General features: G+C 36.2%; 1 protein-coding gene across 27 annotated transcripts in view; it reads left to right on the top strand.

Moving 5' to 3' along the window:
* The window catches only part of LOC148677655 (ankyrin-2-like), a 175,112-nt gene that overhangs the window by 82,942 nt on the left and 76,074 nt on the right, over nucleotides 1-16,096 (top strand). For 13 of the 27 annotated variants that reach the window (XM_088617221.1, XM_088617055.1, XM_088616625.1 and 10 more), the window contains exons 1-2: nucleotides 6,536-6,927; nucleotides 15,821-15,922. In XM_088617221.1, the coding sequence (XP_088473347.1) occupies nucleotides 6,796-6,927; nucleotides 15,821-15,922 (234 nt within the window). In that variant the 5' untranslated portion in view covers nucleotides 6,536-6,795. Of the gene's footprint in view, nucleotides 1-6,535; nucleotides 6,928-15,820; nucleotides 15,923-16,096 lie in introns of those variants that run through there. The other 14 variants (XM_088616679.1, XM_088616971.1, XM_088616890.1 and 11 more) reach the window with 4 other exon arrangements.

The raw sequence follows: 16,096 nt of genomic DNA, 5'->3' as shown, positions 1-16,096 counted from the left end.
CTTCCTTTCCTGCTGTTGACAGACTGCTTGAAAAACAGTAAAGCCAGAGATGAAATGCACCAGTTCCAGTATCAGACTGCTGCAAGTGCAATGCCTAGTCAGCACTTACATTTTCTATTTATAGAAGGGAGAGGAAATTTACTATAGTGAACTGACTCAGCGTCGTAATGATTTCTTTTTCACAATGGCTCTGATTTTGACCATGGTATAAATTTTACTGTCTTCCTGAATGTGGTATTTTATACAATAACATAGAAATAATAAACAAATACAAAAATCTGACTGAAATTTCAGTATTATCATTCTTATAAAGGTTTTTAGAAGCAAATGGTTTTCAAGTATGTATTGGTCCATAGTAGTATTGCATGCTCCCCATTTTTTATAATATTTAAAATAACCATGAATATAGAGGAAACAACAGGGATTCTCCCAAAGGTGATGTTGTCAAGCAAATAAAAAATGGCACTTGTAAATCCCAAAAAATTACATCATGAAAGAAAGAGATAAACAACCAAAGGTATTTGTAAAGTACATTTTTGCAAAATATATGAGGCAGATAAATATCAAGTGATTAGGACAACTATGTATTAATAGGTCTGCAAATATTAATCCAGAAACTTTAAGGATTAAAGACAGCTTGGATTATAAAGATTTCCACTCAAGTACTCATAAACAAATTGCAAGGGGAATGATATTTTAGAAGAAGATCAAGCAGGATTCATAAGCGAATCTTCAGCCTTCTGTTGAATCTGTGATAGATACCATTATGTGTAGAACTGTCTGATTTCGAGAAAGTATTTCTGTCACAACATCTATTTTGGTTATGTAAAAGAACAAACACATTGAAAAAATATCAAAACTAATCACACAATTTCCCCAAGGTTCATTACGGAATTATTTGAAGGAGGTTTCAGAACACCGGAGGCAATAAAAAGGTGTAAAAGAACCTGAGTCACTTACATCACACAGATGTTATTCTGCAATTACATTTGCACCAAAACTAGAATCACTTCATGACAGTATGAAGATTTCCTTTCCTGTTTTCACTAATAACAATTCAGCTAAAATGATCAATAATGTGTAAATGAATCAGTTGATATCAATGGATAATGTCAGAAAAGGAGTGAATTTAGAATCATAATTAATTAGGGATATTGGTCATCAAAGTAGAGATGTTTGGGCTTGTACTTCAGTATAAATGTAATAATAATAGGACATCCAAAGCTGACCTGAATTCTAATGACAAGAGTGTGGATTTTATTGTTTTTTGACTTAAATATGGGAGTATCTTCAGTTTTTCAATAGAGTCCTGGGAGTGCTGCATAAAGTGCATAAATCATTCAGGAAGGTAGGCAGATGTAGCTCTCATGACTGATCATGAGCAGACTGCTAATGGAATTGATCTCAGGGCTGTGGATTGTAATGCAGTGCAGTAATTCCTTGAAGGAAGGCACACACTGGCTGAACAGATAACTCAGTAAATTACAGTACACTGACTCACATGTACTATTGCAAATCAATGTGAGTATACAGTTTAAGAGTGCCGTGGAATAAAATCCTTCACTCTTTTTTGGAACATAATGATAAAATGTTTTTTCTCCTTTTAGGCTAATAACAGCTTTATGAAGTTTCTCATCACTTCTGTGTTTCAGGAAAACACAGATGTCATAAATCTGTTCAGATGTTTTTTGTGTTGCAGTTGTTTTGACAAAGGAGTTTAAAAAATATATGAAAGCTTACCTTATATAAAGTGTGCCATACCCAAATGTTTTCCAGGATTGCTACAATCCAGGTGGACAGTATTTTTACATCAAACTTTGTGTAAATCCAGGCTTTTGTTGTCTTAAAACTTTAGGCCCATGTTTATTTTTGGAGCATCAAAAGAAACCTATAACTTAGAACTACAACAAATTCACAAAGATATTATCAGGAAACCATCATTTTTTTTAACAAGTGCACTGACAGTTTATTGAACAGGTATGGGAATGGTAACTTTTTGATGCGATGTCACATGTGTTATCAAAGTTTTTGATCAACATGGGGTTTAACATGAAAGTCACTGACTCATCACCGCTGGAGGAAATACAAGCAGTATATCTACGATACTTGCTGTGGTCCAGGTTGCAGATGCTGTCTTGTGGCATTGTGTCCCATTCTTTTCATAGATTCTTGACGAGCACGTGATTGATCACTGGCCTCTGAGCCCTAGGTACTGTACCACACATCATTCCACAGATTTTCTGTGCAGCTCATGATTTGTGATTGGAGATTCCATGGTAAAGTTTCCAAACATCACCAAACAGACCCACAATATCGAAATAATACAATGCCCAATAATTATTTTCCTGATACTTGAGAAATACTCCGCTTCTCTGCATTTTTCACCTAATTACTTGTGTTCCATGACCTCTCTCACTAATTAAGTGATTTAGAGCTCATGAGACAGTCAAAAGTATTCAGATGTGTAATAGTCAGTCACAATGATCAATTATTCAAATTGACACCAAAGACATGCATCAAAATCCATATACTTTTTTTCTAAAACCATACATGCAGAAATAGGTACTGCATATGATTTGATGCTCAGAATATATTTTATGAGGTATTATGGATCTTACATGTTTACATAAGTAATTATTTATAGAAATAAATACATTTCTGGACAGATTAATACGAACTGAGAACGTTATTAATATGGCAAAGATTCTGCAAGATTAGAGGAGAGATGGAAAAGCAGCTGGGAAGCTTAGCTGTGATTATTTTCATACTATTGATCATTGCTGTAACAGTTCCCAGTCTTTGGAAAGCAAAACACCAATTAGCATGTCTGTTGCAAGTCTAGCTGTATTTTGCAGATTTCCATCGCAAAATCTGAACTCAGTTAAAGAAAGCATGGACTTTTGCAATTGAAAACTCTTATTCTTTAATCAGTGTTTGCTATTTGAAATACTAAACAAAATGCAACATACTGTAGCCATTCTTGTCTTGACTTTATTAACAATATACATTTACAACAGGTAATTATTTGTTATTTATTAATTTATTAGATATATTATGGAAAAACTTCACATTTACAGTACTTTAAGACTCACTTAAAAAGACAAAAAGCATACTTCTCTTTATCACTTTTTGTACTGTTTGTTTTATAGAAACATGATGTTTTAATTTAATTTTAATTCAAATCCATGAATGCTACTAGCATTACAAGTTTTAGAAATTACCTCTTTGTGTACAGTCTTTCGTAACTTACCCAAAATAATTAGTAACCATTTCTAAATGTATAGCAAACAGCTATCAATGATGAAGCCACCACTAGTATGTAGAGATGACACATATCCCTAGTTAATAACCGTACAATTAATCATTAGTAAAGATCATGCATAATACTTGGTTATTAAGACACTGTTAATGATTTTAGTGTACTCTTCATGTTTTATGGCTTCTAAGGGCTTTCTGCTTTAACCTATTAATAAAATCTTGGCAATTGTTGTATACTGTATCATACTCACCACTTTTTATTCTAAGTCTTTTAAATATACATTTATGTCTTTGAAATTAAGAAAACATGTTGACAGAGGATGTTTAACAATTGTGAGTTGTTCCTGTTACGTTTCTTTTAGAATTTTCATTGTTTATTTTAACACTCGTTTTATTTCATGAATTTGTATTGAGTCACACTGAAAAATTAGATCCTCCTGAGTGTTATTTAGGGAATGCAGTGTTTTGAAAAACAAAGGATGAAGAATAGTCTTACCTTTGATCTGCTTGGTATCATTTTACTCTTTTACCTACCGTATATAGTATGGAATCAAATCAGTAAGTTGCAGTAGAGCTCGTGGAGTGTTTTATTCACAGATTTTCAAAAACCATACTCTAGTTACTTCTTGTGACCAGTGGTGGCACAGTTTGATAAACATTTACTCATCTAGGATAAGTTAGATTGAAAAAGTGGTCTTGACATCAAGCAACAAAGGCATTTCACCATGTTAAAACTGCAGGCAGATACACCAGTCATAATAGGATGGATTCAATGCAGTGTCAGACAAATTCTATTTTATGTCTTGTGCTGTCCTGTCAGGATATTATCACTTAAGCAATTAAGCAGAGCCATCACAGGGGTGACTTGTCATCAGTTTGTTTGGGGATCATGTTTCGGGTTTAAAAGAACAGCATCAGGACTGGGGTGAGTTTACTACCCTGATGAAACAGAAACTACACTAAATTCACATGACAGGCCCTGCTGCAGCAGCCCCACTGAGCCCCATGTGTTCCTGTCTCTCAATCTCTCCAGGAATTTATTACAATTTCCCTGCTTGAGTCTCACGCCTATATGTGAACCTGCACACCAGCAAGAGACGTTACTGAACATGCAGTAGATTGGGCCAGTGAAGCAAAAAAATAAATAAATAGGGTGTGTGTGATTCTTTATTGCTAACATGTTTTTCCAAATTAGTCTGGGTAAATTGCACTTTTCCATTCATTGTGAAAACTAGATTGAGAAAATACCAAAGACAGTTAATAAATTACTTATACTATTATCATCATGGTCATTGAGTTTATTAAAGTTTATTAAAGTGTTATTATTGATTTTATTAAAGTTCTTTCATTTCTAATCATTTTAATGATCTATTTTTGCCTCCTGCCAGGAATCCTACTTTTCAAAAGGAAGTGGATAATTCCATTTTTAAGCTGCCTGCTATTTAAGTAGTGATTTAGAGGAAAACTAAATCCGAATTAATAATCTTCCTTACCGTATCATGGTCATGTTATGTCTTGGCAGTTTGTTTGCACAGCGATACATTGTAATGAATTACAAGTATTTCTGAAAACAGGGGTTGCATTGTTCATGTATTCATTACAAACAGTCATGTGTCTTTTCAATAGACAGAATACTAATGAGGACATTTAACTGCTTGTCAACAGATCTTATGTCCATTTAGCAGCAGCTCAAAGTTTACAGTTGTTTACTCAAAGATCAATCTTTGCTGGAAGATCAATCTTTTTAAAAATCAAGAAATTCTCCAACTTAAGAAAAAATATTTATCTGGAGGATAATTTCATTAATTGTACTTTATAAAGCATATAAAAACATATGTTTTGAGTGTTTTGGCTTATTTACATTTTTTAAATCATTTTAACATAGATTATATGTGGAATTTCATAGAATTTTCTTAGAGTTCATATGACTATTGAGCAGACGTTTGAAAGTAGATTTTCTGTTTTTATTTTTTTTAAAGCTGTTTCATTTCTTTCCCTTCCTGGAACATTTACAGTGGAGTGATTTTCGGGCTCTTTTCCAACTGTCCTGCTTTCACATTCAGGATCAGCGCTACGATCAGCCTTGCCTTTTTCATTTAGATTCTCCAATTCTTTTCGTGATCCGATTTGGAATGGCTAATTGTCTAATTGTTTTTCTTTTTTTCTCAGCACACATGGTAGAATGAGGAACTGTAGGCAAACTCCTCGAACCTGCTTCGGTCGTGGAGCCTCTTGTCTTTTAACATAGTCCCACGCAGGAGGTTCATGATTCATTAGAGGAGATACTGTACAGTACATGTTCTTCACCCACAGCACCGCAGGGCTGGAAGCACCCGGGGAGCAGTAGGAAACTGAAAAGCACTGAAAAGCAACAGAGCCCTTGCTGACTATTTCCACTCTGTCCACTGCTGGCGGAGGAATCCCAGTCACAGTCAGCTGGCGAGATGACTGGGCTTGAACTGGTGGCGATAGAGCTCAACCTGGGCCACATGGGCGGAGCCACTCAACTCCCGATCCCCCCTTCATAAGACTTGTATGCCTTTACTAAACCATTCTGAAGATTTCTAATGAAATTCCATTGCGTGGATATATTTAGATCCCAATGAAGGCGGTTATTTGAATGGAGAGATGCACATCGCCTCCTCTCAGCCAGTTAGGATTCAGTACTATAGAATAAACTAAGTACACACCAACACATTACATTAGGCAGAGTCTGAAAAATCAATTGGAAACAAGTCTGTCAGACTGTTCAGTGCATTTCAGCTTGGCTCAATCGATGGAAAGGGCTGTTGGCTATAAGGTGATACATGCAGGCTTCCACAACCACAGATCCATGATCAATCTACAGGAAATTTTGATTTTATATCCCAGTGTACTCTGCTGTAAAATTAAAGCACTTATTAGTAATTTTAGGTAACATGTTCTAGTATTTAAGCAAATTGCCTGCTATGGAGTATTTTAACCGTGCTGCTGTATTATAGAGTATATACATTTTAGACAGGTTGACGATTAGGTTTTAGTGTTCTGAAGTTCTTCTGAAATTCAACCCTTAGAGGAAGTTGCAGATGGGGAGACAGCAAACCTTAAAAGCCTTTGGACTGTGAGTTGTAGATCAATCCTGTTGTTGCTGGTGGTAACTCGGTAAGATGCAGCTGTGTAGTGGAATTCCATAACAGCTGGGCATTGAAGAACTGTTGCTGTCTTGGCATGCTACACTGGAGTCCACTGCAGACCCTGGATTCACATACATAGTTAGTGTGGTGGGTGTAAAAATAGCTGGGGTAGTGCCTGAATTAGAAATGGGTGGCTGTTTGCAACAGCAGTTGTTGGTATTCCCAAGAAGATTTCAGAGACAGGGTGGCAGAATGAGGCAGGAGTTGCAGGTTCAGAGCAGCCTCTATGTATTAGTGTGGTAGTTACTCTACCATTTTGGTTTGGCGTGAGGGTTTTGTTTGTTTGCTGAGTCTCTTTCATCAGTTTGTAGGCAGAGGTCATTGGCCCTTTTATGACACCAAGGCTTTGTAACCATTAGTTGCTATGGGCAATGCAGCGCTTTGTCAGTCTTGTCACTCGGACAAGGGCATGAAAAAAACAAAAGGCAGCTTGCAGAACCTGGACAAAATTCCAGACTACTATGGATGTGATATAAGCAAGGAGCCCGAATCACTGGTAAGCAATGTGTTTGAGGGTCTGAGGCTATTTAAGCTACCAATAGCTTTTTTCTGTTTTATTTACTTTAGTAAAGTAAAGGCAACTGTAGACTTTTGACAGGCTATGCTGTGACATTCCAGCCTTTGAAAGAAGTTTGAAATGCTTCTACTGTACGTGTGTTTTCACAGAAAGTGAAATGCTTTACTGTTCAGATGCCTGCTTGCTGTTTATAGTCAAATTGAGGAAATATTAATAATATGGGATTAATCATGACAAAGGATTACATAACAGAGTGCTCTCATGTGGAATCATTGACTCAGTTAGTCTGTGTTTTATAATATCTGAGCTATATAGCTGTGAACTGCAAACTGTTAAATTTATTTATTATTTTAATGGATTTCTGTATGGCTGCTTCTTTCTGCTTGTAATTTTTTTATGTGGAGTTACAGTAATATAAACTGTGATAAATAAGGATGACCTGAGGAAAAGAGACGAATGCCCATACATTTGTTTGCAGTTTGTTAGGTAAAGCTGTATTATGAAGGCTGTGAAAGTTTTTGAAGTGCTGAGGATACCATTTTCGTAACCCTGACTTAGGGGTCAAAAGATTACTAGCTATGCATTCATGTGCTATTTATGGTAATTTATGTGCTATAATGTTGAGTAAAATGTGAAATCTCAAACGCAGGGCAATGTGTTGCTACAAAGCAGGTGAATTTAGTAATTTTCAAGGGAGAGCTTCATTTCTTGCATGCTGAACAGGACGTGGAGCTGTTTCAATATTTCTTTTCTTTAGCTATATTTTTTATGTTGTGACTTGTGACGAATTATAGATTAAGAAATCTGATTTGGTTACCATGGTAATCAGCAAAGCTGTTATGAATCTTACCTTTCTCTAATCATCTTTTCAATATCAGAATCCTGGTCTACCAGTTAAAATGCACAGTGATGAACTACTGTTTATTGTTACATATGGTCAATTGGCGATACAGGAAAATAGAAAATCTGTTTTCATGCTGGCTTCATTGGAGGACATGGTGTTGATGCAAATTTGCAGAGAGCTACTGTATAGCAGGGAATGAAGCTTTATCTGTAAGTAATGTCTCTGAAGGCCACTGATTCTCAAAGCTAGGCGCTTTTGTTTTTTTCTCCATCATGTGTCCTGGTGTGAAAGATAAACAGTCAGGCCTTTGACATTAAACTGTTCTGGCAGCTGGCCTGGCTCACTTGATGCTGCTGCTTAAATATAGAAAATATTGATGAGAGACTGATCAGACAGGAGCCAGAGACACGCCCCAGTGACTCGGGTTCAGTCCCAGACTCTCTGCTTCTATAATGTGGCCTACTTTAATCAGAGGGAATTTTTTTCTGTCTTTTTCATCGTATCTAGTTTTATCAAAATCAGTCTTTCAGCTTAGATGGATATGCCATTGTGTGTATCAGAAAAAAAAAGATAATGTAAATCTGTGAAAAATTGTCATGTTTATTTGTGAAGCTTGTTTGAAAAGTAACTTTGTTTTAGAAATGGGTATCTCTAATGTTTTGAATTCCAGATTTTGAAGGTGGCCCTAGGGAAAATGATACATTTTAACCCCACCTAGATTGTCATAATATATAATTAAGGCACAGTGAACTTTCACATAAATGTTTAGTTTACCTTCTGTGTTCTGTTAAAATGTTGAAGATCTTCATATTAATCAGATTGTTAAGGCACACCGAAGGTGGAATGACTAAAAGACAACAAAATGGATGGCAGCATTTCAAGGGAAAATAGGCTCAAGCTAATTCACTGTACTGTATCACGTATGACATTACTGCGGCCAGAATCAACAATGACTTTTACACATAATGATGTGCTAAACACCTTCCATCTTACTGTGATCTTAATCTGTAAATAAGGTTTAATGCATATCTGCCCCATATAGTGAGAACAATCACCTTGTATTGAGTCAAATGCATCATTGCCACTTTTAGTTTTCTGATGATTTTTAAAAAGGAGAAAACATTCTAATGTTATGAACAGAAACAGAAAAGATTAAACCATGTACCAAGTCTCTTAGATAAGCATTCTTAAAGTGTTATAAGATACTTTGTGTATTTTTTTTTTCTGGTGGTAAATATCCTCTGATTAAGACCAATGTGAGTTTGCAGTCTTCTAGACCACAGTGTAAAAAATGTGAAACTGCATTTGACTTAGGAATTCCCAGCTGATAAGGGAACCAAAAGGACATTCCCAGTGGCCAACTCCCATTTCTGCAGCTGTCATGAGTTTGCTGAGACTGTGGATTGTTTTCACAGCCGGAAGCTGTTTTTCACAGTTAGAACAGTGCAGTCAGTACTGGGTTACATTTTGTTTTATTGTAGGTTGTCACACAAACAAAAAAATTCAAAATGTCTGCTAAACAATAGACACTCAATGGGAAGTATATTCCTCTCTTCAGCACCATGAATTCAGTAGAGAGGCGGACAGCTCCCCTTAATGGCTATCCTGGTATATTTTGGATCTTTGTCATTTTTTGGTGGTCTTCTCTGATATTTTCTTTTCCTTTGTTCTGGCAATCAAATTAAGAAGTATGACATGTTTTTGTGAATTGAACTACTGATCCCAGTAAAATAGCAGAGTGAGACACCGCAGTATAAAAAAGAAAGTCAGACAGTTAATCAATCACTCATTTGCAATTGGAATCACAAGATACTTTGCACCAAAGCAATAGTTTAGAGTTACAATCCCCCCTTACTGTAATATGCTGTATTAGATTGTTTATTCAGAAGAAGAGATATTTGTGATGGCTTTAGAAGTGCCTAGCCATGCCCTGCAATATGTCCATTCGAGATTACTGTCAATACTGTTCTAAGCTTCCAACATAGAAGAGGAATTAATGTTTGTAGAATTGTTCAACTGCTACGTCTTATAAAACGACTGAGTTGTAGGAACCTTTTACCTTGGAGTAATATGGATTACTACTGAATGCACGATATCAGTGGTGTTCATGGTTTCCTTTGCTGGGAGTACAAATGGATTTTGCACTAGTAGTTAGTTATTTAAATTGTTCATCCTACTGACAGTGGTAGTTTTCTCTATTAATACTTTTATTTTCTGTTCATATACTCAGAAAATACAATCATACCTTTGTGTATTATCAGTTGGACATATAACTCAAATTGATATCTAAATTGTTGAATTATTGTTTTGTATCTGGTCCTTTGTTGCCAACATCCACCGTTTCCAGAGCTCTGCGTAATTGCTTATGCAAAAAATAAAGTGGGAGTTTCTGTATTGCTCTGCTCTTCTCTTGCGTTTTGCTGTTGTACTTTGCTCTTCTTGCAGGGGCCTGAGTAATACATTCCATGACTTTGTGCATATCACGCAATGCAGGGCTTCTGGATCAGTGCCAGAGCTTGATTCCTTTTTGATCTCCTGTCTTTCAGAAAACCTTGAGAGCCATGACTTATCTCTCTGTTGTATAAAATGTGTGAGTTCATAGTACAGCCTGTATTCAGGCAGCACGGGTAAAGTTGAGTCATTCTGTCCCCTGTTAATTGCAGTATCGTATGCCCTCTTCATCTTTCCCCTGTCCTTGAAAGCTTTTATCAGATTAGCTGTGTCATAGCAGGGGATTTATCATATCTTTTTTTATTCTAGTAATTTAATTTATATTATTTCTAGTGGTACAGAAGTATTAACAGTGAATACTCATTTAATAATTAATTAATTAAAGATAAGAAAAATATCAAAGCCATTATCCTTACTATTAGTGTTCTGTTCAGTGAAATTTCTTATGTGAATGTGATATTAAAACAACTGTTGTATTTGGTTTTTCCTTGTCATTGATTGACAGCTGGATAGGATTCTGTAAAAGTGATTACATACTGTATAAACTGTAATTTCATGTTTAAATAAAGGAAAATCAGTTTTTCACTACCAAAAAAATACACAGGACACCTCATGGTTTAAGTATTGATTCTTGATTGTTTCTGTGGGCACTGCATTTTGCATGGCTACTGTAATAAGCAGAGGAAAAGCTGTTTGTGGGTCTATCCTAATTACATACAGTATTAATGTTATTTTCCACCTCCACAGTTTTGGTGATGGCATTAAACATCCCAGTTCTGACACATAATATCACTTGAGCACTTGAGCAACACTTGAGCATCTTCAAAAAAGTAATATCTAGAAATGTGCCATTGGAGGCTGGCTGTATTAATTGTCTGTGGCAGAATTCAATGGCAATGCAAACAGAAGAGACATTAAGGTAACCAAATAGCAACTACAGTAATAACTCACTTAACAAGGGGATGTGTTCCAGATAAAGTACTCTATTAGCACTGGAAATCAGTGCTAATAGAGAGAGCTACAGTCTGGGGTCAGTGGAGACCTGTTCCCCAGACTGCTAGCTCATACAGTACATACTGTACAGTATACACATATTTTTGTGGTATTACTGACATTTCTACCACGGAATATAATTTAGGAATCTGCTTTTATACAGAAAAGAGCTTTATTTTTAAATTACTGGACTGTTACAGGAGACAAACGTGGCCAGGTACTGATACTGTACATTCAGTCAGAACTTGCGTGCCTTCAGCCCTTTAGCTTGGCAGCATTGGGAGACTGACGAGAGGAGCTACAGTACATCTGCCAGGATGGGCCCGGCTGTGGCTCACAGGCATGTTAATAAGCTAAATATGCCAGATCACAGTGAGGCCGTGCACACACAAAGAAGCAGGAGAGCGATTATAAATCACTCTGGCCATACTGTATAGTAAACATACATAATATGGCTCAGTCTCACTCATTGGTTCTAGCTTTCAGCATAAATGGAGAAGGTGCCCCTACTCCTGGAGTGAGTATACTTAGAAGAATGTGCAATTGTTTCTAACAGATTTCATTCTGTAGTATTTAATATGGATAATTACAGATTTTTGTGATTTTAATTATTTATCCAATACATTGTAAAGTTATATGTTGGAATGCAATATGCAATAAAAGTTCACAACTCTAAGGCCCTTATTTAATTTACATAGCAGTATGTCTTCATACAAGTAATTACTGCAAAATCCTATCATTCATTTACAGTATTTTCCTCCGTTGCTATTTTCTTTAGCTTTGAGTGAATTTTCTTTGGTTCTTAGTTTTGAAAATCTAAAACAAAAATGGAAGAACACCTGCGACTATAAATACAACTACAGGTAATAAATCACATCAGGATGTAAGAAACACAGCTACAGAATCCACGTCCAATATTATAATATCTCAAAGCTTAAGAAAGTTCTCATTGAGGGGTTTTAAAACAATTGTGTCTTCTTTGTCTTCATTGTGTGAATATTATTTCTCAAAAGGTGAGGCTTCCACAGAAACAACTTAATTAAAAGAAACAGTGAGTAGTGCACAATTATTTTATTATTGAAAAAGGTAATACATATTCTTTGTGTATTTTAAGATAAGTTGTCATTGGAATTCTAAGGAGTTTTAATTAATGGTGGTATTGATTGCTTTCAGACAATATACTGACCTGTTTGTATACTCTACATACAGCAGGTCTAATGTTTTTCAGACAGTATGTTTTTTATGAACCAACTTTTGACACATTTGAAAGAGAATGCTTATATAATTAAGCTATTATATAAAGCTAAACTGCTTTTAAAATGTTACAACATGTGATCTGTTTTGATATTTAAGCTTATAGCAGTCAAAACAATTGAAAGCAGGCCATTTTTTACATTTACAATCTTTTTTCATATACATACAATATTTGGACCTGCATTATCCCGATGTTTAAATTATTGTATGAAATGTTTTCAAAAACAACCTTAGCTACATCACTTAGTATGTTAAAATCCCCCCCAAAGTCATGTTAGGAATTGGAACAAGACTTACATTAAATAAAAGAAAAAAAAAAACAAAGGGCATCAATAAAAATATAATACAATCTAATTTTACAACAATTACATATTAATACTTCGGATTCTGGCGAACAAATTCTTACAAATATATTTTTACAATTCTTATCTTGTCTACTTTAAAGAGATTTTCAGAAAGATGAATAGCTTTCTATTGAAAATTATCATCAAAAAGTCTGATATTAAGAGTACAATCCATAAGTGATCTAATGCTTTAACTGTATGTTCAAGAACGCAATTCATTCAGTGAATTCAAATGTACTTTTTTCCCTCAATATTGTTTGTCCATTAGTGTTGCCATCATTAATGCGAGGCCTTTATGTGCTTGTGATAAACAGCAAGAGTTCTCTTGCAGCAGGGTGTTATCACGAGAAATGTAATGACATAGCTTTGGGATTACTTTAGGGAATGCCTCTCATCTCCATTCTATCAACACATCCTTTCCCATGAGGGGAGAACTCTCCTGCAGTGCCTGTGTGTGTGTGCTCAGGCTGACCACACCTCTGAAGGTGCAGTGCAGACTAGTGTTGTATTACTGCGTTGCTCAGCATATCATTGGCTACCGCCTTCCTGCCTGTGGCTGCAGGCTTCTGCTTCTGTATGCCAGGGCTGATTGCAGTACACTCTGTTCTGCAATGGTCGCTGCATTTTAATGAAGGTACTTGAGACTAGAGTTTTTGTGTTTCACGTTTTGAAAAGCTTGTGCATAACATAAACTCAGGTCACTGCACCAGTCTCTGGCTTTATTTAAAATGCACATATCATAGTAATGGTAGGTGATTCAAAGCTTTTACATAAGGACAAACTGTATGCAAACGAATAAAAATAGGAATGTGCTCCAATAATGCTTTACAGTACATTTAAAATCTAAGTTTCTGTTTTGGAACTAAATATTATATCCTACTATATATCATACTGTACACATGTTATGTACTGTAGCTCTATTTACTGTATATAAGCAATGGTGATAGATGTCAGTGACTGTGAATGCTGCATTAGTATTATTGCTGCTGAGCTTTTCAACCTTTCAAATATAGTATGCAAAATTTTGAAGACAGATGCACTCTGTATGGTGTTTTCTGCAGACCATTATAAGATTAAAAACTAACATGATACCTCGTGTTACAAGGAACATGTAACACGCTAAGCATTCAGTCTTGGCTCTGGACTCAGCGATACGGCTGTGCCCAATCATCCAAATCTGGGTAAACAATTGTGATTTCAAAACTCGGTACATGCACAGCTGCTCTTCTTTGTCTGACTGGCCCTGGCTTGTTGAGCCAATCGATAACTGTTCCCCCGCTGGGGCTTTGCAGTCTGAATTTAAATGTTCTTGGATGGGTAACTGACAAACCAGCTGTAACAGCAAAGGTCTCTTATTCAACAGAGTATTCTTGCACTTCTGCCATTGTCTGCTCTAGAGGAACCCGAGATGCTGTTTCAGCAAACCTGGCCATGATGATAAGGCGAATTGAACTATGACTAGACAGCTATACTCCCATCACAGAAATGCAGTTTTTGAAGGTCATCTAAAACAGGGCACTCAGAAAAGAAGCCATCTTACCAGTATATTGTTCAATTATTTTATTACAAAGCAAACAGAATCATAGGGTGAGTTTATTTGTAAATCTGTTCACAAAATGCCTGATATATTTGATGTGTAGGTATACATGATTAAAATTCATAAATGCTAACTAAACTGGGGTGGGAAGATTTTTCAGCAATTGGTAATTCCATTCAAGACACACCTTTGCATTTAGAGGTATGGAAAACTAAAGCTTGGGCTAGATCCTCACAAAATTGGTGAAGCTGACTATGGAACCCTCTAAACAAGCACCTACTAGGAGAAGGATCAAATACATTCCTCTCATGTGTTCCCCCCTTTTTTAACTTATTAACTGAAGGCCGGGAGAGATGACAACAACAAGTCAGTCTCACTCAGATGCACTTAATAACCTTATTATGAAATTGGCTATATACTGTATACCAATATACCAAACTTAAATACCTTCTTTTACATCCATCTCAAGTATCCCTACCCCTTGGTTCACTCCTCTCTGAATTGGGTTGGAGCCTCCTCATCTTATGGCGGGGGGCTGCCCATTGACCCAGTAGGAATAAGCCAAACCTCTCTTATTAAGTATTGGAAGCACTCACAAAGCATTCAGTCCTTGGATGCTGTTGTCCTTAGTGACATGCAGTCGGTCAACACAATACTGGTTGGTAAAAAGCAGAGGACGGACTCGGCCCTTAAAGATACCACATGTTCTGGCAAGACAAGAACAGAGTTGCCCCAGTGAGCCTCACCCATCACCCAGTTGTGTGCTGCCACCTGTGAGCCTCCAGCCACAGTTATTGGAAATCTCTGGAATACAGGACTCTTTGTCACCAGGAACTGTTTCTTTTGCTTCAGATGAGCCACTCAGGATTTATTGCATATTGTGCTTCTTTTATAGGCGAAATGAGTTCAGCATTATTCTTCTATTAACAAAATGCACGCTAACATTGTTTTGTTTAAGATGTGGTTATTCACATAAAATAAAATGGTGAGATTCTAATCCTCTTGCTCTTATTCATTTATTGCTTGTAACTTTCAGTGTGTTAGACAGGTTTATAGCTTACAGCGGTTATTCAATTATTGGAATGATTACTCACTGCAACTTTTACAGTAAATCAGTGGTGAAAGTGTGGATAGTACACTTACATTTAATATTTTTTTTCCCAAAAATGCCACTGTATCTTTAAAAAGTGTGTGATGACCAATTGAGAAATAACTAAAGATATGCCAAGGACAAAAGCTATAATCCAGATAGAATATAGCTCAGAGGAAACTGTGTGGTTGTGTTCTGAACTTTGTGTTTGCTTTGTGTTTGAAACTATCTATGTCTGATGATTGATTCAAGCCCAGCTTACGTTCAATATGACTTCATGGTACCTTCTATACATTCTGCACTGCTTTATGCTGAAGATAGGCTGGACAGTTCTTACCTTCACTTTCTCTCTTTTACAGTCTGACAGCAACACGAGTTTCCTGCGAGCAGCCCGGGCTGGAAACATTGACAAAGTGCTGGAGTATCTCAAAGGAGGAGTAGACATCAGCACTTGTAACCAGGTAAGGACCACAGTATCCAGTTTTTTTGTTCTGTTTTACAGTATATGCTTTTTCTGCTGTCCATGTTCACATAGATTACAGAATGTTGCTGGTGTAAAAAAAGAAAACATATTTCAGTTTCTTTCAATCCTAATGCATGCTGCATTTTGAATGCCTAATACGCATTAAATGTGG

This window comes from Lepisosteus platostomus, chromosome 1 (genome assembly GCF_059453375.1).
Source record: "Lepisosteus platostomus isolate fLepPlt1 chromosome 1, fLepPlt1.hap1, whole genome shotgun sequence".
Lineage (NCBI taxonomy): Eukaryota > Metazoa > Chordata > Actinopteri > Semionotiformes > Lepisosteidae > Lepisosteus > Lepisosteus platostomus.
This window is presented reverse-complemented; position numbering and strand designations above follow the sequence as displayed.